Raw genomic sequence first — 17537 nt, forward strand, 5'->3', positions numbered from 1 at the left:
CATCTTGAATTGTTTCCAATTGTGTTAAAGGCACAATACAGTTTAAGTTGTTGTCGATATTGAGCAGCACTGTGATAGCACCTAGTTTGTTACCAGAGCATTATCTGCACTGTTGATTTTTCCCTATCACAGGTATTTTGGATCTGAAAGGGGCTTGATTTGCGTACTTATTAATGTGACTGTGATGTGGGAGAGACTTAGACAAACACTCATATGTTTAATTTGATTTTAGACGTTGACGAGTGTCTTCAAAATCCATGTGGTTCTGAGCAAGTCTGCACAAATAAACCTGGAAGCTACAGTTGTGATAACAACACCTGCATTGGTAAAAACAAAATTAATTAAGTTTTTATTATGTTAAAGGAAAGTGCCATGTGAAATTTAGGTTGATACTCAGACACACTGAACCAGGTCAAATGATGTATTTTTTTCTCTGGTGAAGCTGTGGCTGAGTGTCGCGTTTTACAGCTCCCTTTGTTATCCATCAACCAGACCGTCTGCTTCTATTTCTGAAGCATCAACCTACTCTGCAGTGGCATCATTCATGACTATCTCACCTCCAGACCCAACTTCTTGAGAACTTCCTAACCTCTGTTATATCTGAAATCGAATTGGTCCAAAACTCTGCTTTCGATTCATCACTAAATCCTGCCCACTCTCATGAGACCTATCCTCACAAATCATTAGTGGAACCCAAACCTGTGCCCCCAAAGTTTCCATTTACAAATATGCTTTTGTATGCATCCTGTGCCTCTCAAGCAGTGACATGTTCGAATCACTTCAGACAGATTTATTCTCTGTCATATGACCAAATCAGTTCTTAACAAAGTGATGTCTTTTGTAACCATGACAAAAATAAACTTTCCATCTTCGAACCTCTTGACCTATGCACAGTCTTTGATGCAGTTGACAGTGCCAGCCTCCTCAAACCCCTCACCGTTGTTTGGTGGGGCCTGTTCTTACCTTGTTCCATTCAGTATCTCTCTCATCGTAGTCAGAGATTCCCCTGCAGCAAAAACAAAATGTTAGAAAAGCTAAGCAGGTCTGACAGCATCTGCGCAGAGAAATCAGAGTTAATGTTTCGAGTTGAGTGACCCTTCCTCAGAAATTTAATTCTGATTTCTTCCCAGAAATGCTGCCAGACCTGCTGAGTGTTTCCAGCAATTTCTATTTTAGCTTCTGATTTACAGTATCCGCAGTTCTTTCGGTTTCTTTGCAACAATCTCTCCTGCTTTCTGCTACACTGTTACCTTTGGTATCCCCCAAAAATCTGCCCTCAACCCCTCCTATTTCTCATATTGCACCTTGCCAACATCATTCCAAAGCATAGTATCTGTTTCCATAAATACACTGATGACACCCTACTCTACCTCACCACAACTCTCTTAACACTTTGACTCCTCTGTTGTTGCTGACTTATCAGTCTTCTAATTGGGCTTCCAGTACGAGATGAGCAATAATCTCCAATTAAATATTGGGAAGTCGGAAGTCAAGGAGCCAAGGATCTGCTGTACAGGTAGTCTTTGATTAATGCGATTTTGATTAATAGGGTTTCACCACACATATTTTGCACTTTACATCCCAAGATTCTAGTACGTGCGCCTAATTCGTGACAACACAATTCTTACTTGACTCCAGCAGCACAGAGAAATAAATACACACCTGAACTCACCATTCAATTAGATCATTTTTACACACAAGTCATGAAGCCCTGCATACATTATTCTGTTTTTGATTGCCACTCCAAGCTCCATTTCCTCCATCTCCAACCCCAGTCAGACATTAAGCCAGCCTGTTTGCACCACTGGCATTATTACATTGTGTGCAAACTTGCTGCTGCATTTGCTGAAACAGTGATTGCAATTTACAAGGACTTTATTGTCCATTAAGCATTTTGCAAAGTACTGTGGTCATGAAAGGCACTATATAAATGCACATGATTTTTTTTTTTACTTAAGACAACCTGGGAATGGCAATAAATGTTGGCCTTTCCTTCATCATCCACACCTGTGAATGAGTAAATGTGAATATATACATGATTTCCATTTGCTTTTGTAACTCTTGAATTTCATGTTTAAATGTCTTCATAGATCAGAATCAATTTAACATATCACAGTGCAGTTTCATTCACTGGGACCAGCAGATTCAGGTATGTTACCACACCACATTACATTGCTATTCTGTGCTTTGCCCTGAGCGAATTTGGTTTTCATCAATGAAGCAAAATGGGCTATTAGTATTTCTTTACTATTATGGGAAAGTGTAAAATGGAGCTGTCTTCTGTCAAAGCATGGAATCTGATTGGTGGTGAGTTTGAAGGTATGAAACATTTAATGTGATAGAATGGGAGCATGGCTGACCCTGCCTCCATCCGGATTAAGTTCTGACTGGGAGGTCCCGGGTTGAGTTACCCACCCCACTAATGAAGAACCTCATCATCCCATGGCCTCTGGCTATTGCCATTGAGTGTGCATAACAGGTCAAACTGAAGAGGCAGCTTGTCACCTCAATGGGATAGGAGGGGCCCCATAGTCAAAGGCACTTAGTGCCAGGTCAAGAGACGCCTCCTGCACTTACTATGAACCATTCTGCCCGCTTCTCTCCTTGCAACCTCCAGCCCATGAATCTCTTCCTCTCCAACAATATTACTTAGCATGTTCATTGGACCATAAAACGTAGGAGCAGAAGTAGGCCATTTAGCCTACCAAATCTACTCTGCCATTTAATGAGATTATGGCTGATCTGATAATCCTCAGCTTCACTTTCTTGCCTTTTCCTCATAATCATAGATCGGCTTCCTGATTAAAAATCTGTCTATCACAGCCTTAAATATACTTAACAACCCAGCCTTAACAGCCTTCAGCGGTAAAGAATGGCCTGGTATGTCCACTATTCTGGACTCTTGTGGGTGCACTTTTGCCAGCAATTACTGCCCCCTCATTGTGGGTGCTGGGCACAAAGCTGTTGGCCTCTGGTTGGCAGCTCTCACCTAGAATGAACTTTCACCCCGGGGCCATGATTCCAGGGGGGACCCAGGCATTGGTCTTGTCAGTGCCCGATTGACATGGGGTTCGACAGCCTTCCCACAAAGAGGCATTGCTGGTTGCTTGCTCGTTCACCAGCCAACTGGTGAGACACCCAATGCTGTAACAAGAGTCTGCTCCATGTTTTGCACTATTGATGAAGACCAGTTCCACCCATTCTAAGTCTAGGTTCAGAACTAACTGGCTACAAGGGAATCTTTCCTCTTCTCTGCTCCAGAATTAAGTCTCACACCTCAATGCCTGTATCCATAGGTGAGCATGTGCTATTTATGTATACACAGAGCATTCACGTATGTTTGATAATAAATACACAGAGCATTCACGTATGTTTGATAATGATAAGTTATATGATAGTATTTATGATATGTTATTCATGTGATTTCTTTGTGTGCACATGTTTGAGCCCTGTAAACCTCTGCTGACCCCTGAAGATTTTGCGAATTAATAATTCATAGCGGACTGAGATTCACTCTCTGCTCCTAAAGATGTTCAAGCTTTGTTTTCTTCCTTCTCACAGACTCCCTGGTATACATTCCACAAATATTGTTCTGAGGTTAATTCGATTGTTGTTCTCGTGAATGAGCAGTGTCAGGCTCGGAATGGTGAGCCTATATTTCAGGTTAGTCACATCAGATAGCACTTCACAGGATGAAATTGATAATTCAGCCCTGGGAGTTTCCAGAACTTGGTCTACATGTCTGAAGGCATGGCTGCATAATGAGGGAGTAAAGGAGCAGGGGATAGAAAAAAGACTTAAACGGAAGGAGTGTAAGATGTTAGTGCATTTTAAAACTAAACAAGATTTCATAGATAAGGAATAAGGTGGGTGAGGGCATGAAGCAATTTGAAGACAAGGAGCAGAAGCCCATGTAGGTCAGAGCGCAGAGTGGTGATGGTGAAAAATGGAGCTGTGGTCACAATTTGCAGTTGCAGCTGGGTGCAGTTTCTGCACTGGATTTGCAAGTCACTCAACCTGTCGTACGATATTGACAATATAAAGCTCATGTCCACACCTACTCTGCCAAATAATCTATGTCCCATACATGTTCAAGGTGAGACTCTGAAATATGTTACCTTTCTTAAGGAATGGAAAAAATATTGGTCTGGCCAGCTATACTAACCTCCTGTGAATGAATCGAAAAAGTTGTTTCCCTTAACTCTCAGTTGCCTCTCTCAAAAGACCATTATTGGTGAGGAGCTCCAACACCAAATCTGCGCAGCAAGTCAGCCTGCTACAAGCTATGGGAGAGAGTGTTTGACAACAAAGACCTCCATAAGTCAACTAAAGTCCTACAGAGCAGTTGTCACCACATTCTATTATTGCAGAGAGACTTGTATAATGTATTAGCAGCACATGAGAAATTCCACCGCAGTGCTTCTACCACATTCCCCAGACTGAAAGAGAGGGTTGCTGAACAAACACTGGTGTCCCTCATGAAGCAAGCTCCACAAGTGTCCAGGCAACACTCCTGCAAAACAATGATTGTCTCTCTCCCTTTCCGGTTCCTGTTCTGTCACATGGCCAGTGTTCCACAGGAGGACAAAAATAACTTCTCTGAAGTTTTCTGTTTGCCACAGCTGCATTGAGATTAATGACAGGGACACACTGGCTACCAATCTTTCAAAATGCTGACAACCAGTCCAAAAAGCTGCATCATGCTTTTGAATTCATGATATCTTAATAATGAGGCAGAGTGGTAGCAAGGAAGGAAAGAAAACAAAGCAAATCCTGCATTCTGGATACTACCCTAAGAACAGCATGCACCACATGCTCAAAAGTCTGCAGGCTGAAAATTGGCCTGTACGGAGACACAAAGACCATTTTAGAAACTGGCTGTACTGAGTAGATGCTATCCTCAAATCGAGAAAGAGCTGACTGTGGCAATTAGTGAGTTGTAACTCAACAGGCAAGCAGCAGAACATTGCAGAATTTCACGTTTACAGAGTGTGGAAGGTGAGGGACATGCCGGTGGAACTTGCAAAGGTTATGCCTGGTATGAGGCAAGAGGGGCTATTGATGGAGCCAGTATGAGGTTGGGAGTTCAGCCTTATTCGAATAGCATTGAGCCTATGAAAAGTCAGTTCAGTCTGAGGCAGTGGCCAGGGCAAGGGAAATGGAATTGATGGCTAAAGAACAGAGTTTGTGGTTGGAACATCATTAAGCTTTTTTTTAATAAAAATGCTTTTTTTTATTTAATGTTAATGGTGAAATAATTAAAATATCTTGTCTTCCACAGAAAATTCTTTCCATTGCAAGTGAACTACTAAGGAATGACTCCTTATGGGAGAACTTGGAAAATGAAGAACGGTTTTATTTGGCTTCTATATTCCTGAAATCAGTGGAAAACACTGCAATAGTTGCCAGTCTAGATTTACCTGATCAAGGAAGGAGAATTGTATCAACTGAAAATATCGGTACATTCAGCAGACATATTTTATTTGATATATTTTCTTGAGGCAAGTGTGTGTGGCTGATACTGACCTTCTATGCAATACACATAGTGTGGAAGTTATTGACAAAACACTCCTCAATCATTTTTCAATCACTGGGATTCAATGAATTGACAATTCTTTTGTAAGGGAACACATTTGTGCCACCAAAGTGGAAATATTACACAACACCAAAAGAATAACATTCAGTGTCAATTCTGATAAGGTGTAGAAGCTGCTTGGTTTTCAACCCATTGACTCAAGTGCGGATAGTAATGACAAATCCCAGCTGACACTTCCAGTGCAGTGCTGCACTGTTGGTGGTACCATCTTTCAGCTGACTTCAAACAAGGCTCTATCTGCCCTCTCAAGTGAGTTTAAAGATTCCTGACACTGTCTGGAGGAAAAGCAAGAGGATTATCCCTTGTATTCTGAACAATATTTACCCCTCAACCAAAGTCTTCAAGAACAGGTTATCTGGCAGTTATCACATTGGGCTTAGTGGGAGCTTGCCGTGCACAGTTGATAGCCACATTTCACACATGCTCCCACATTGACTACACTCAAAAAATAGACTTCATTGTCTTTAGGGTGCTCTGAACTAGTGAAAAGCACCATTTAAATGCATATCTTTCTTTTAAAATTATCCCTGAGAACCTTTTATTTAATGCAGAAGTTAGAAATTCCTGTTCAGATATTTTGTGACTAAATGCCATCTCCAGATGACTACGACTGGTGCCATCATATATTGTCGTGGTCATCCATCCAAACCATCTGGGATGTTTTCGGTAGATTTGCTGCCACCAGTCTTTCTTGTGGTTATCGATCTAACCCACAAATACCATGTAGGGAATAATGCCGGCACAAAATCTTTGGCAGAAGATAGCCTCAACGTTGAGGTTTATTACGCAGTACTTAATAGCCAGTTACATTACATCTGACATGCATGAAGGTATCTTGTGAGACACTAGGACAAGAGGAGATTCATTTTACGACTACAGAAACATTCTCAGACACAAATTGGTAACAAACACAGGACCAAAAGCAGAAGTGGTTTGGGCACTGGTTATCTCCTCCTTGGAGGAGTTGCCTGATGGGCAGACCTTAACTAGTGATATTGGTTGACTGTTTCGAGTAATAGCTTTCTTAAACAACGTCTGTGATTAAAACTACTCTGACAGGAAACATTTACAGAGCTCCTTTGCTTTAATTTTTAGATCTGGAAATACAAAACTTTCAAGGGAAAAGTGCTTCAGACCCTGATATAATCAGACTCCAGACAAAGGGCACCTTTATAGATGTTAGTCGAAGTAGAATCAACAGAGATAAAACAATGGGTAAATTTAATTTTCTTCTGTTAATCCTTTTCTTGTTCCATTTCTCTCAGAAGCCAACTCGACTTATTTTCGTACCTAAATCATAGAGTGGAACATTTCAGGTATTTCAGGTTCTGGGAATGCTGCAGTGACAGACATTGAAATACCAATAATTGGCATTCTAAAGTGTGTCTGAGCTGTGGTGAATCGATAATACCCTGTTGGCATGTTCACTCTTGAAGTGCTCATTTGCCACAATGTTGACTAGCTCTGCAAAGAATTATCTCTATGTATGCTATTTTGTTTTGTGGGTGCTCCACACAGACACAGAAGTCTAAAATGGTGGGGATGAATATGCACACTTGGGGGAACAGGGTGTAGAAGATTGTATAAGTAAAATACTGCTTTTACCTACAGCTGGACAGGGCCAGGGGCTTTGGCTGACAGCTGTACAGGCACATTGAAATATGATCAGTTATTTTAAAGATTGCTAATTTGTTTTTTGGGATATGGCCTCACTGGCAAAATGGACATTTATTGCCTACACCCAGCTGCCCTTCGAGAAATGGGTGATGCGACTCCTTCCCAGCAAAAGAGGAAGGAACTTCTCCCTGGTGTGCTGGCCAATATTTATCCCTTGACCAGTATCACAGAAAAATATAGATAATTTGGCCGCTGCTATTTGTGGGGGCTTTCTGTGTGCAAGTTACTGCACTTCCAAAATGACAACAGTAATTACTTTTCAAAAAGTGCCTCAGATTTGGGGATATCTGAAGGTGGAAGTTTCTTACATAAATGCAAGCCTTTTTGTTGCATTCCAATGAGTTCCCCACATTTTTATGTGAAATTACAATGTGAATCTTCAGACTTTCTTCCTGTGGAAGGTCAAGAGATTCATTGTTAGAATTTAGGAGAGAGCCTTTTATCCTTGATATGTATGTTTAAGTATGTTAAAATTGTATGATATAACTGACCCTGGAATTGACAAGTCTGGTTATATGTACTGATGGAAGTTTCACTTCTAAACTCTAACCAGTCAAACAACCTTTATTTTTGCTCCATCATCAATACTTTTAAAACTATTAAACAAAGTGTGCAAAAAAATGTACCACAATGTCTTTTTAAAGCTGCTGTGTCTTTTTTCTCCTCTGTGTTGTTAGCGTTGGTGACCAGGAGATTGATGTTTAGTTCTGGGAAAATAAATGACAATCCTGGAGGACGGAGAACTTGAACTGATCTGAGCATCACTTCTCAGATTCTGTAAAGGGAAAGGTGGTCAATGGGGTGTAACATAGGGAATTGTGAGGGTTTTCACTTTAGTCATAATAATAGAAAATCAGAATATTCTTTTCAAGATGTGAAGCTTGTTAATGTTGATGTTCACAGGGAGTTGGATGTACTCATACAAGGAATATTGAAAGTTCGTGTGCAGGTGGGCAATTAGAAAGTCTAATGACATGCTGGCATTTGTAACAAGAGGACTGGTATACAAGACAAAGGAATTCTGGTTACAAATTGTGTAAGACTACACTTGGAACACTGTGCATAGTTTTGGTCTCCATATTTAAGAAAGATCATGCTTGCATTGGGGGAAGTACTACGATCAATGGCTGAGTAATTTGGTTATATTTAAGCCTAAAGTAGATTAATTTCTTTGGTTTACCGAGGATTCAAGGGAACAAATGGGTAAATACCTGAAAAGCACGTAAGACAACGCTTTTCACTGTACTTCGGTACATGTGACAGTAATAAATCAAATCAAATCAATGGAATTGAAGCCCAACATTAGGAATGATCAAATTGGATGGTTTCAATGGGCTGAATCGCGTACTTCTGCTCCTAGGTCTTATGGTCTTATTGAAGGGCGGAACAGGCTTGAATGGACATTGGGCCTACTCTTGCTCCTATTTCTTGTGTTTTAAGGCAGCTGCAGCTGTACATACAGATTAATGAACACATGGATTTCGTTCAAGTGTTAGTAATGTTTGACACTACTTCCAGGGACAGATATTGCTGTGGCAGCTTTGATCGCCTTCAGCAACATGGATTCCATCCTGAATAGAAGTGTTTACAATCTTGGGACCACTGCTGGAAAACTAAAGCCATTCCAATTGATTTCAGATGTATTTTCAGCTATTATAATCAATAACCACGGCAATGGATTTGACCAGATGCTGAACTTCACTATCAAACACACCGAGGTTTGTAAAGAGCTGTGCCAGTTTGATGTACCATTTATGACTGATTGGATCCTAGCTTAGTCTCGCATTGATGTTCATACCGTAAAATACAAATGCCACTTTAGAGACTGATCAGGTATCCTGTCCAATAAAGCAATTTAGTGAAGAGATAGTAAGAACAGCCGATGCTGGAGTGTGAGGTAACACACTGTGGAGCTGGAGGAACACAGCAGGCTAGGCAGCATCAGAGGAGCAGGAAAGCTGACATTTCGGATCAGGATCCTTCTTCAGAAATGGCGGAGGGGAAGGGGGCTCTGAAATAAATAGAGAGGGGGGATCAAGCTGGGGAAGGTAGGTGGGATGGTGATAGGTGAGTGCAGGTGGGGATTGGTCAGTGAGGTGGGAGGAGCGGATAGGTGGGAGAGAAGACGGACAGGCCAAGGAGGCGGGGATGAGAGGGAAGGTTGATCGTGGGATGAGGCCGAGGGTGGAGAGATCTTGAAGCTAGTAAAGTCCACATTGAGACCATTGGGTTGTAGGCTCCCAAGGCGGAATACGAGGTGCTGCTCCTCCAGTTTCCGGGTGGCGTCGTTGTGACACTGGAGGAAGCCCAGGATGGACATGTCGTCTGGGGAGTGGGAGGGGGAGTTGAAGTGGTTCGCGACTGGAAGGTGTTATCATTTGTCGCGAACCGAGCGCAGGTGCTCCACAAAGCACTCTCCGAGCCTCCGCTTGGTCTCACCGATGGAGAGGAGGCCACACTGGGAACAGCGGATACAATAGACCACATTAGCAGATGTGCAAGTCAACATCTGTCTGATGTGGAAGGTTTTTTTGGAGCTTGGGATGGAGGTGAGGGGGGAGGTTTAGGGGCAGGTGTAGCACTTCCTGCGGTTGCAGGGAAAGGTGGCAGGGCTAGTGAGGACTGTGGAGCAATCAAGGGAGTCGCAGAGAGAGTGGTCCCTCCGCAAGGCAGATAAGGGTGGGGAGGGAAATATATCCTTCGGGGTCAGATTGCAGGTGGCGGAAGTGACAGAGAATGATGTGTTGAATCCAGAGGTTAATGGGGTGATACGTGAGGACAAAGGGGATTCTGTCTTTGTTTTTATTGCGGGGAGGGGGTATGAGGGCAGAGGTGCGGGAAAAGCAAGAGATGCGGTCGAGGGCGTTTTCGACCACTGAAGGGGAGAAGTTACGGTCCTTGAAATACGAGGACATCTGGGATGTTTGGGAGTGGAACGCCTCATCTTGGGAGCAGATACGGCAGAGGCAGAGGAATTGGGAGTAGGGGAGCGCATTCTTGCAGGAAGGTGGGTGAGAGGAGGTGTAGTCTAGGTAGCTGTGGGAGTCGGTGGGTTTGAAAGAGATATCAATTTCGAGGTGGTCACCAGAGATGGAGACAGAGAGGTGTAGAAGGAGAGAGTGGTATCAGAGATGGTCCAGGTGAACTTGAGGTTGAGGTGGAAGGTGTTTGTACAGTTGATGAACTGTTTGAGCTCCTTGTGGGAGCACAAGGCGGAACTGATACAATAATCGATGTAGCGGAGGAAGAGGTGGGGGAGAGTGCCAGTGTAGCTGCGGAAGAGGGGCTGTTCCACGTATCCTATGAAGAGGCAGGCATAGCTTGGGTCCATGCGGGTTTCCATGGCCACTCCCTTAGTCTGTAGGAAGTAGAAGGAGTTGAAGGAGAAGTTGTTAAAGGTAAGGACGAGTTCAGTTAAGTGGATAAGAGTGTCGATGGAGGGGGACTGGTTGGGCCTGTGGGAGAGGAAGAAGCGGAGGGCCTTTAGGCCATCTGCTTGGAGAATGCAAGTATACAGCGATTGGACGCCCATGGTGAAGATGAGGTGTTGGGGGCCAGGGAATTGGAAGTCTTGGAGGAGGTGGAGGGCGTGGGTCGTGTCCTGGACGTAGGTGGGGAGTTCCTGGACCGGGGGCAGAAATTAGAGTTAAGATAAGCGGAGATGCCTTCAGTGGGGCAGGAGCGGGCGGAGACAATGGGTTGGCCAGGGCAGTTGGGTTAGTGGATTTTAGGAAAGAGATAGAAGCGGGCAGTGTGGGGTTGGGGAACGATGAGGTTGGAGGCTGTGGGTGGGAGGTCACCTGAGGTGATGAGGTTATGGATAGTCTGGGAGATGATGTTTTGGTGGTCAGGGTGGGGTCATGATCAAGGGGGCGGTAGGAGGAGGTGTCAGAGAGTCGGCGCCTGGCCTCAGCGATGTAAAGGTCAGTGCACCATACCACAACTGCACCTCCCTTGTCCACGGGTTTTATAGTGAGCTTAGGGTTGGAGCAGAGGGCTGCACGTTCTGTGGGGGAGAGGTTGGAGTGAGTGAGATGGGTGGAGAGGTTGAGGCAATCGATGTTGCAATGGCAGTTGGAGATGAAGAGGTCGAGGGAGGGTAGGAGGCCTTGGGGTGGTGTCCAGGAAGATGGGGTGTGTTGGAGATGGGAGAAGGGGTCTGTAGAAGGGGGTTTAGACTCGTGGTTAAAGAAATAAGTGCGGAGGCAGCGGAAAAACTGTTCGATGTCCAAGCATGAGCGGTATTCAATTTAGTGAAATAGCGGAAAGATCGCTCGGATGAGAAAGTGACCAGTTTCTTAATGTGGCGATTTTATGTTACACCACATTACCTGGCACAGGGACTACATGGAGTCAGTTATGAGATATAACATCTGAAGAATGATGCAGCTAACGTAAAAATTTATTATCTATTTAACGAGCCTTGTACTAAAGTTTGGCAAAATAACAAGATTTTTAAAAAAAAAATCCTCCCCTACCTCCAGTTGAAACCACCTGTCCAGCCAAGTGAGCTAATCAGCCCCCAAACACACCCACGCACACATACAGACATCATAGAAATGTGCGCACCTGTACTTATGCACATTAGACAAACACACGTTCACACCATTCCTTTTGGCTCTGTGATGGGTTAATGTAATGCTGAACTGGAGTGGAGCATGGGGTGTTGCTCCTCTGTGGTTCAGGAGTTCCTGGCAATGTCTTTTTCACTGAATGTTATGCACATTGTCTATCTACCCAGTTACAGCTAGATCAGTAACAGCGGCTTGGTAAACTGTAATACTCGATCTCCACAGGAAACTAAAGTTAATTCGGAATTGCACTGTGCCAACTGGAATTATGCATCTGGGAAAAGCTATTGGTCTCCCAAAGGGTGCATTAGGGGAGTTTCCAATGGGACTCATACTCAGTGTCGATGCAGTCAGCTGTCCAGCCTTGCTCTGCTGTTGACCCATTTTGAATGGCAGGTATGTTTATATATTATGAATGTATATTCATCAATGTTTGTATGGGGTCATGACAGCTGAAAAACATGGGATCTGAAGCTTCGGCAGTTGTAGTGGAATGTCACAGGCTTATTGACAGTCTGACAGTCCACAACATGATTACAATATATTTTATGTGATGGTTGGAAGAGTATCCCAGGGAGTTCTACCCAGCAGATGAGGGAGTGGGGTTTAAATCCTACACTTTACTGACTCAGTGACATCTATGTTCCACTGAGCCAAATCAGACGTGATTTGTTATGGTCAAATGTTCTAATACAATGAATGTGCCTAATGTGTAAGATTTTATTGACACCTTAATCTATATCTGCACTGTTGCATTGTAATTTGTTCTGTTCAGAAACCTTGGTAAGGGAACAAGGCCCAAATGCAGGACAATATCAGGCAAATAAAGGATAGGGTGAGAACATTGGATCATAGGAACATGAAGAAACCATTTGGCCTTTCAAACTTCTTGCAGCATTTAATAAGAATAAGACTGATTAGTGATGAAACCTCATAAACCTTGTTTATGCATTATACGAGCGTATGAACAAGGAGCAGGAGTAGGTCATTCAGCCCCTCAAGCATGGCTGATATGATTTCAAGCTTAACTCCACATTCCCATCTACCCCTGAAAACCTTTCACCCCCTTCTTTACCAAGAATCTGTTTACGTTATAACATTCATGGACTCTGCTTCCACCACCCATTAAGGGAGGGATTCCAAAGACCTACAATTCTCCGTGAGAAAAATCTTGACCTCATCACTGTTTTAAATGGGCCACAATTATTTTTAAGCAGTGACCCCTGGTTCCGGATTCTTCCACAGAAAGAAGCATCCTCTCCACATCTACCCTGTCAAGACCCATCAGTATTGTATGTGTTAATCAAGAAGCCTGTCGCTTTTCTAAACTTCAGTGGATACAAGCATACTCTGTCCAAACTTTCTTGTAAAACACCTCACCCATTCCAGGTATAAGTCTAGTAAACCTTCTCTGTGCTACTTCCATACAACTATAGAATCCCAACACTGCTAACCACTCAGACACCATGCAACCCATAAAGAATCTGAAATGCTTCCAGAGCATTTACACCCTTCCTTAAAGAAGGAAACCAATACTGTGCACAGGACTCCAGATGTGGTCTCACCACTGTCCTGTATAACTGAAACATAACCTACCTAAGGTGGTGTGGGGGAGGGTTGTGTTTTGTGCGGTTGGTTGGTTTGCTGGTGTCCCTTGATCAAAGGTATTCAATGCCTGAACAATGGTCTGTGCATTGGGCAGGGCAGTGTCTGTTGAGAACCAGTCACATGCCCTAGCTTCTGGGCCCTTGTTTCGATGACCCCTACAAACTCAGAAACACACTACCCCATTATAAATCACATACCTTGCTCCTGCATCCTTCAGAATCTTTCAAACTCCAGAGGATCCTCTCCCACTGGCAGCCACAGCCTCCTCCTTGGCACTGCTGACTGTGAGTTAAAAGCCTGCACATTGTAAGGCAAAAGAGGGTCTGGGAGAGGTAGAGGGTCTGGGAGAGGTAGATCCCTGGAGGAAATGAACTTCAGGAGAATAGCTGTTAGTGATGCCCCCAGCAAGCGATGGTACCATTCTTCAAGATTTGAAGAAGATTAGACCAGTTCTGAGGAAGTGTCATCGGACCCGAAACGTTAACTCTGTTTTCTCCTCCACAGATGCTGCCAGACTTGCTGAGCTTTTCCAGCAACTTTGTTTTTGTTGTTGTTGTTGTTGGAGAAGATTAGTGTTTGTTTGCAATGCTAAAGGGAAATGTGTAGGCTTCATAGAAAATTGGAAATTCCTTGGATGTAGTTTTGGAGAAAACGCATCATCTATTTAAGATCAGAAAGCTGTCACTGTCCTATCACACTGCAGCTTCTAGTTCCCTGTAGTCAACTATCAACTAAACGTGGATGACTAGGTTGATAGATCAGGAGAAAGGGGACTAATGGGGTAGCATTTACAAGGAGCCAACAAAGGCTCTGTGGGTTCTTATCTGGTTCAGGGAAAGGCACAGCACAGAAAGAGGCCATTCAGCCCATTGTGGCTGCTTCAGCTGAATAAACTAGCCACCAATCTAATCCCACTTACCAGCACCTGGTTTGTCATCTCACAGTTTACATGACTTCATATGTAGATCCAGGTTCCTTTCAAGTGCTGAACCATGAAACTGAACATCAAATTCCAAACACCGACCTCCCTCTGGTTGAAAAGGGTTTTCCTTATGACCCCTCTTTCCTTCTACTGATCACTTTAAATCTGTGCTCCTTAGTTTGACCTCTCCACTAAGGAAAACAAGTCTTCCCTGTTCACTCTATCCAAGCTCCCATCATTTGGTACAATTTGCTTAAAGTGACACTTCAACCTCCTCTATTTGAAGGCTAACAACCCTAACCTATCCAGTCTTTCCTCATAGCTGCAATATTTCAAAAGCCTAGCAAGATTTTTTACAGCAATTATATCACTCCTGTAAAATTCCAACTCTGGGCTCGCCAATGTCTTTTATAGTTCCAGCATTATATCCCTGCTTGTGTGTTCAATACCTTCCCAATGAGACAAAGCATTCCATATACCTTCTTTACCATCTTATTTACCTGTTCTACCGCCTTCAGGGACCTGTGTACATTCACTCCAAGGTCTCTGATCTCCTCTGTCCTGCTCAATATCCACATTTTTATTGTGTGTGATACCATGATGAGTATGTTGATCAACTTTACATCATGTGCTTAAGTTTAGATTACAAACACAGCACTGTGTGGCATTAGTTTCCGAATGCTTAACCAATGGGATTTTGCATTGTTAATAAGAATCTCTCAGCACCAAAGTCTTTCAACGTGCTTTTTTTTCTTCCCATTATAGACAGAGCCTTTTGCCCTCACTGTGATTACATTTGTTGGAATCCCAATATCGCTCATGTGTCTTGCTGTTGCTTTTGGAATTTTTGCGTTTTGGAAGGATCTTAAGAGCACGTTAACTGCCACCCACATGCACCTGTGCCTGAATCTCTTCCTGGCCGAGCTGCTCTTTCTAGTCGGAATCAACCAAACCAAAAACCGGGTAAGGGAGCCCTCTACAGCCAGCAATGCAAGGCAAGCGGTTGCACTAATGCCACACAGTGCTGTGTTTGTAATTTAAACTTAAGCACATGATGTAAAGTTGTTCATGAGGAAAAAGGGAGATATAAACAGGGAGATGGCAGTGGTGGAAATCTTGCTCAATCCTGCTCATTTGTAAATTGAGGAGCCGTGTGTGTCACGTTGGTGTGCTTCCTCATCCAAGCTTCCGAGTCAGTCTCCGGGGGATGGTGTCTGACCAACATTCCACTCAATCCTGTGAATGGTGTAAGTCAACTGAGACAAGATTAAGGGTAAGTATTATGAGACACAGAGCAAAGATGCGTCAATGACTTTAGTGTAGAGGACTTCGCTGAAATAACTGAATAGCAGTAAGCAAAGAAAATGTTGGAAAAGCTCAGTAGGTCTGGCAGCATCTGTGGAGAAAGAAGCAGAGTTAATGTTTCAAACCTGATACAACTCTTTGTTCTGAAGAGCAGTCATTTTAGACTCAAAATGTTACTCTGGTTCTCTGTCCACAGATTCTGCCAGACCTGCTGAGTTTCTCCAGCATTTCCTGATGCTATTTCAGATTTCCAGCATCTATAGTATTTTGTTTCTAATTGAATGGCAGAACTGGCTCAAGGGCCAAATGGTCACTTTCCATACTTATGTGCAAATATTTCTGTTGAACTTGTATTATGTCTTTGGGTAGATAACAATATGGTGTCTCTGAAAGACTCTCACAGTATTTTTCATTCTTACAGGTTGTGTGTGGGATTATAGCAGGATTTTTACACTATTTGTTCCTGGCCGCGTTTGTTTGGATGTTTCTGGAGGGTGTCCAGCTCTATGTCATGGTCAGAAACATCAGAAAATTGAGGATCACCCATTTGGAAAAAAATGGGAAGTTCATGTATCCTCTTGGCTACGGGGTTCCTGCAGTAATTGTGGCTGTTTCTGCTGCAGTGTATTGCGATGGCTATGGGTCACCCAGGCAGTAAGTAGTGGCTCCTGCTTTTCCAAATATACAATACAAATTGACAACTTACTAACAATTAATTTGCTAACTATATTCCTTGACAGGAAAAAGCTTGTTAATTTTTCTATGACCTTGGGCTTTGGAACTTTTCATCTCAGATTTATACATATTTAAGTCTGACCCCAAAGACTTGAAGACAAAGCTGAATCTGAGATTCCCAGTGCACCAATGAGTGAGTGCTGCAGTGGCAGTGGTCAATAACAGCTTGCATTTTGGTGGCGTACTTATGTGCTATATTGTTCCAAAGTGCCTCACAAGATTGTTAACAAAAACATTTTGGACCCCATCAATGAAAGAAGATATCAAGACAAGTGAATGAATTTTTGGTCAATGAAACATTGAGTTGAAACCCCATCTTTCAGAGGCAGAGGGTCATGGGTTCAAACCTCACAGAAGAGGGTATGCACAAAAACTATCTTAATACTGCAGTGAAGGAGTGCTGCACTGTCACAGATCTTGCCTTTCAGCTGCGACACTAAAGCCAGATCCTATCCACCTTCTGAGGTAGATGTAATAGATCATAGGCACTATGAAGATGAGCCAGGGAGTTCTCCCCACCCTCAATCAGCATCATGAGAAAACAACTGATAAAACTGTTGTGGGAATTTGCTGACTGCAAATTAGTGCCCCATTTCCTCTACTAGAACGATGGCTATACTTCAAAACACATTGACACACTACTTTTGATTCCCCGAGGCAGTGAAAAATGTTATATAAAAGCAAGTCTTTCTTTCTATTCTGAAGCACAATTTAACTCCAGCAATTCAAGAAATATCTGATGACCTTGTGAACTCTACCAGGAAAGCATCTGGTTGTTGCTTTCCTTGCCTTGGTAAACCTCCAAAATGAACATTTTTCAATGATAGGGTTCAGTTACAAATGTTGCCCATTTTGTCTGAGGTCAGTTTCTCAGATGATGCATTTACATAGAAGCTGAAGCTTTTGGCTGAATTTTTCCCTTCCTCAAGTAGGCACTTTTGCTGATGCCAAAGAAGAGAGCCAACCTAATGTAAACAGGGATACAACACTGTGGAAGGGTCTATGTTTGACTGGGATTACAGTTTGCACCAACTGCCTGCTTTAAAAGTGCAAGAGACAAAATTATAGGAGGTGCAGCTTCATGCTAAATTGTAATTATGTGGCAGAGTTGACAGTGTACATT

General features: G+C 43.1%; 1 protein-coding gene across 1 annotated transcript in view; it reads left to right on the forward strand.

Annotated features, from left to right (window-relative positions):
• LOC109916061 (adhesion G protein-coupled receptor E2-like) overlaps nucleotides 1–17537 on the forward strand; it is a 44836-nt gene that overhangs the window by 13257 nt on the left and 14042 nt on the right. The window contains exons 6-14 of the mRNA XM_048617939.1: nucleotides 233–325; nucleotides 2091–2149; nucleotides 3562–3663; nucleotides 5282–5459; nucleotides 6692–6811; nucleotides 8792–8991; nucleotides 12070–12240; nucleotides 15140–15337; nucleotides 16101–16333. Of these exons, the coding sequence (XP_048473896.1) occupies nucleotides 233–325; nucleotides 2091–2149; nucleotides 3562–3663; nucleotides 5282–5459; nucleotides 6692–6811; nucleotides 8792–8991; nucleotides 12070–12240; nucleotides 15140–15337; nucleotides 16101–16333 (1354 nt within the window). The remainder of the gene's footprint in view (nucleotides 1–232; nucleotides 326–2090; nucleotides 2150–3561; nucleotides 3664–5281; nucleotides 5460–6691; nucleotides 6812–8791; nucleotides 8992–12069; nucleotides 12241–15139; nucleotides 15338–16100; nucleotides 16334–17537) is intronic.

Source organism: Rhincodon typus, chromosome 38 (assembly GCF_021869965.1).
Source record: "Rhincodon typus isolate 14 chromosome 38, sRhiTyp1.1, whole genome shotgun sequence".
Taxonomy (NCBI): Eukaryota; Metazoa; Chordata; class Chondrichthyes; order Orectolobiformes; family Rhincodontidae; genus Rhincodon; species Rhincodon typus.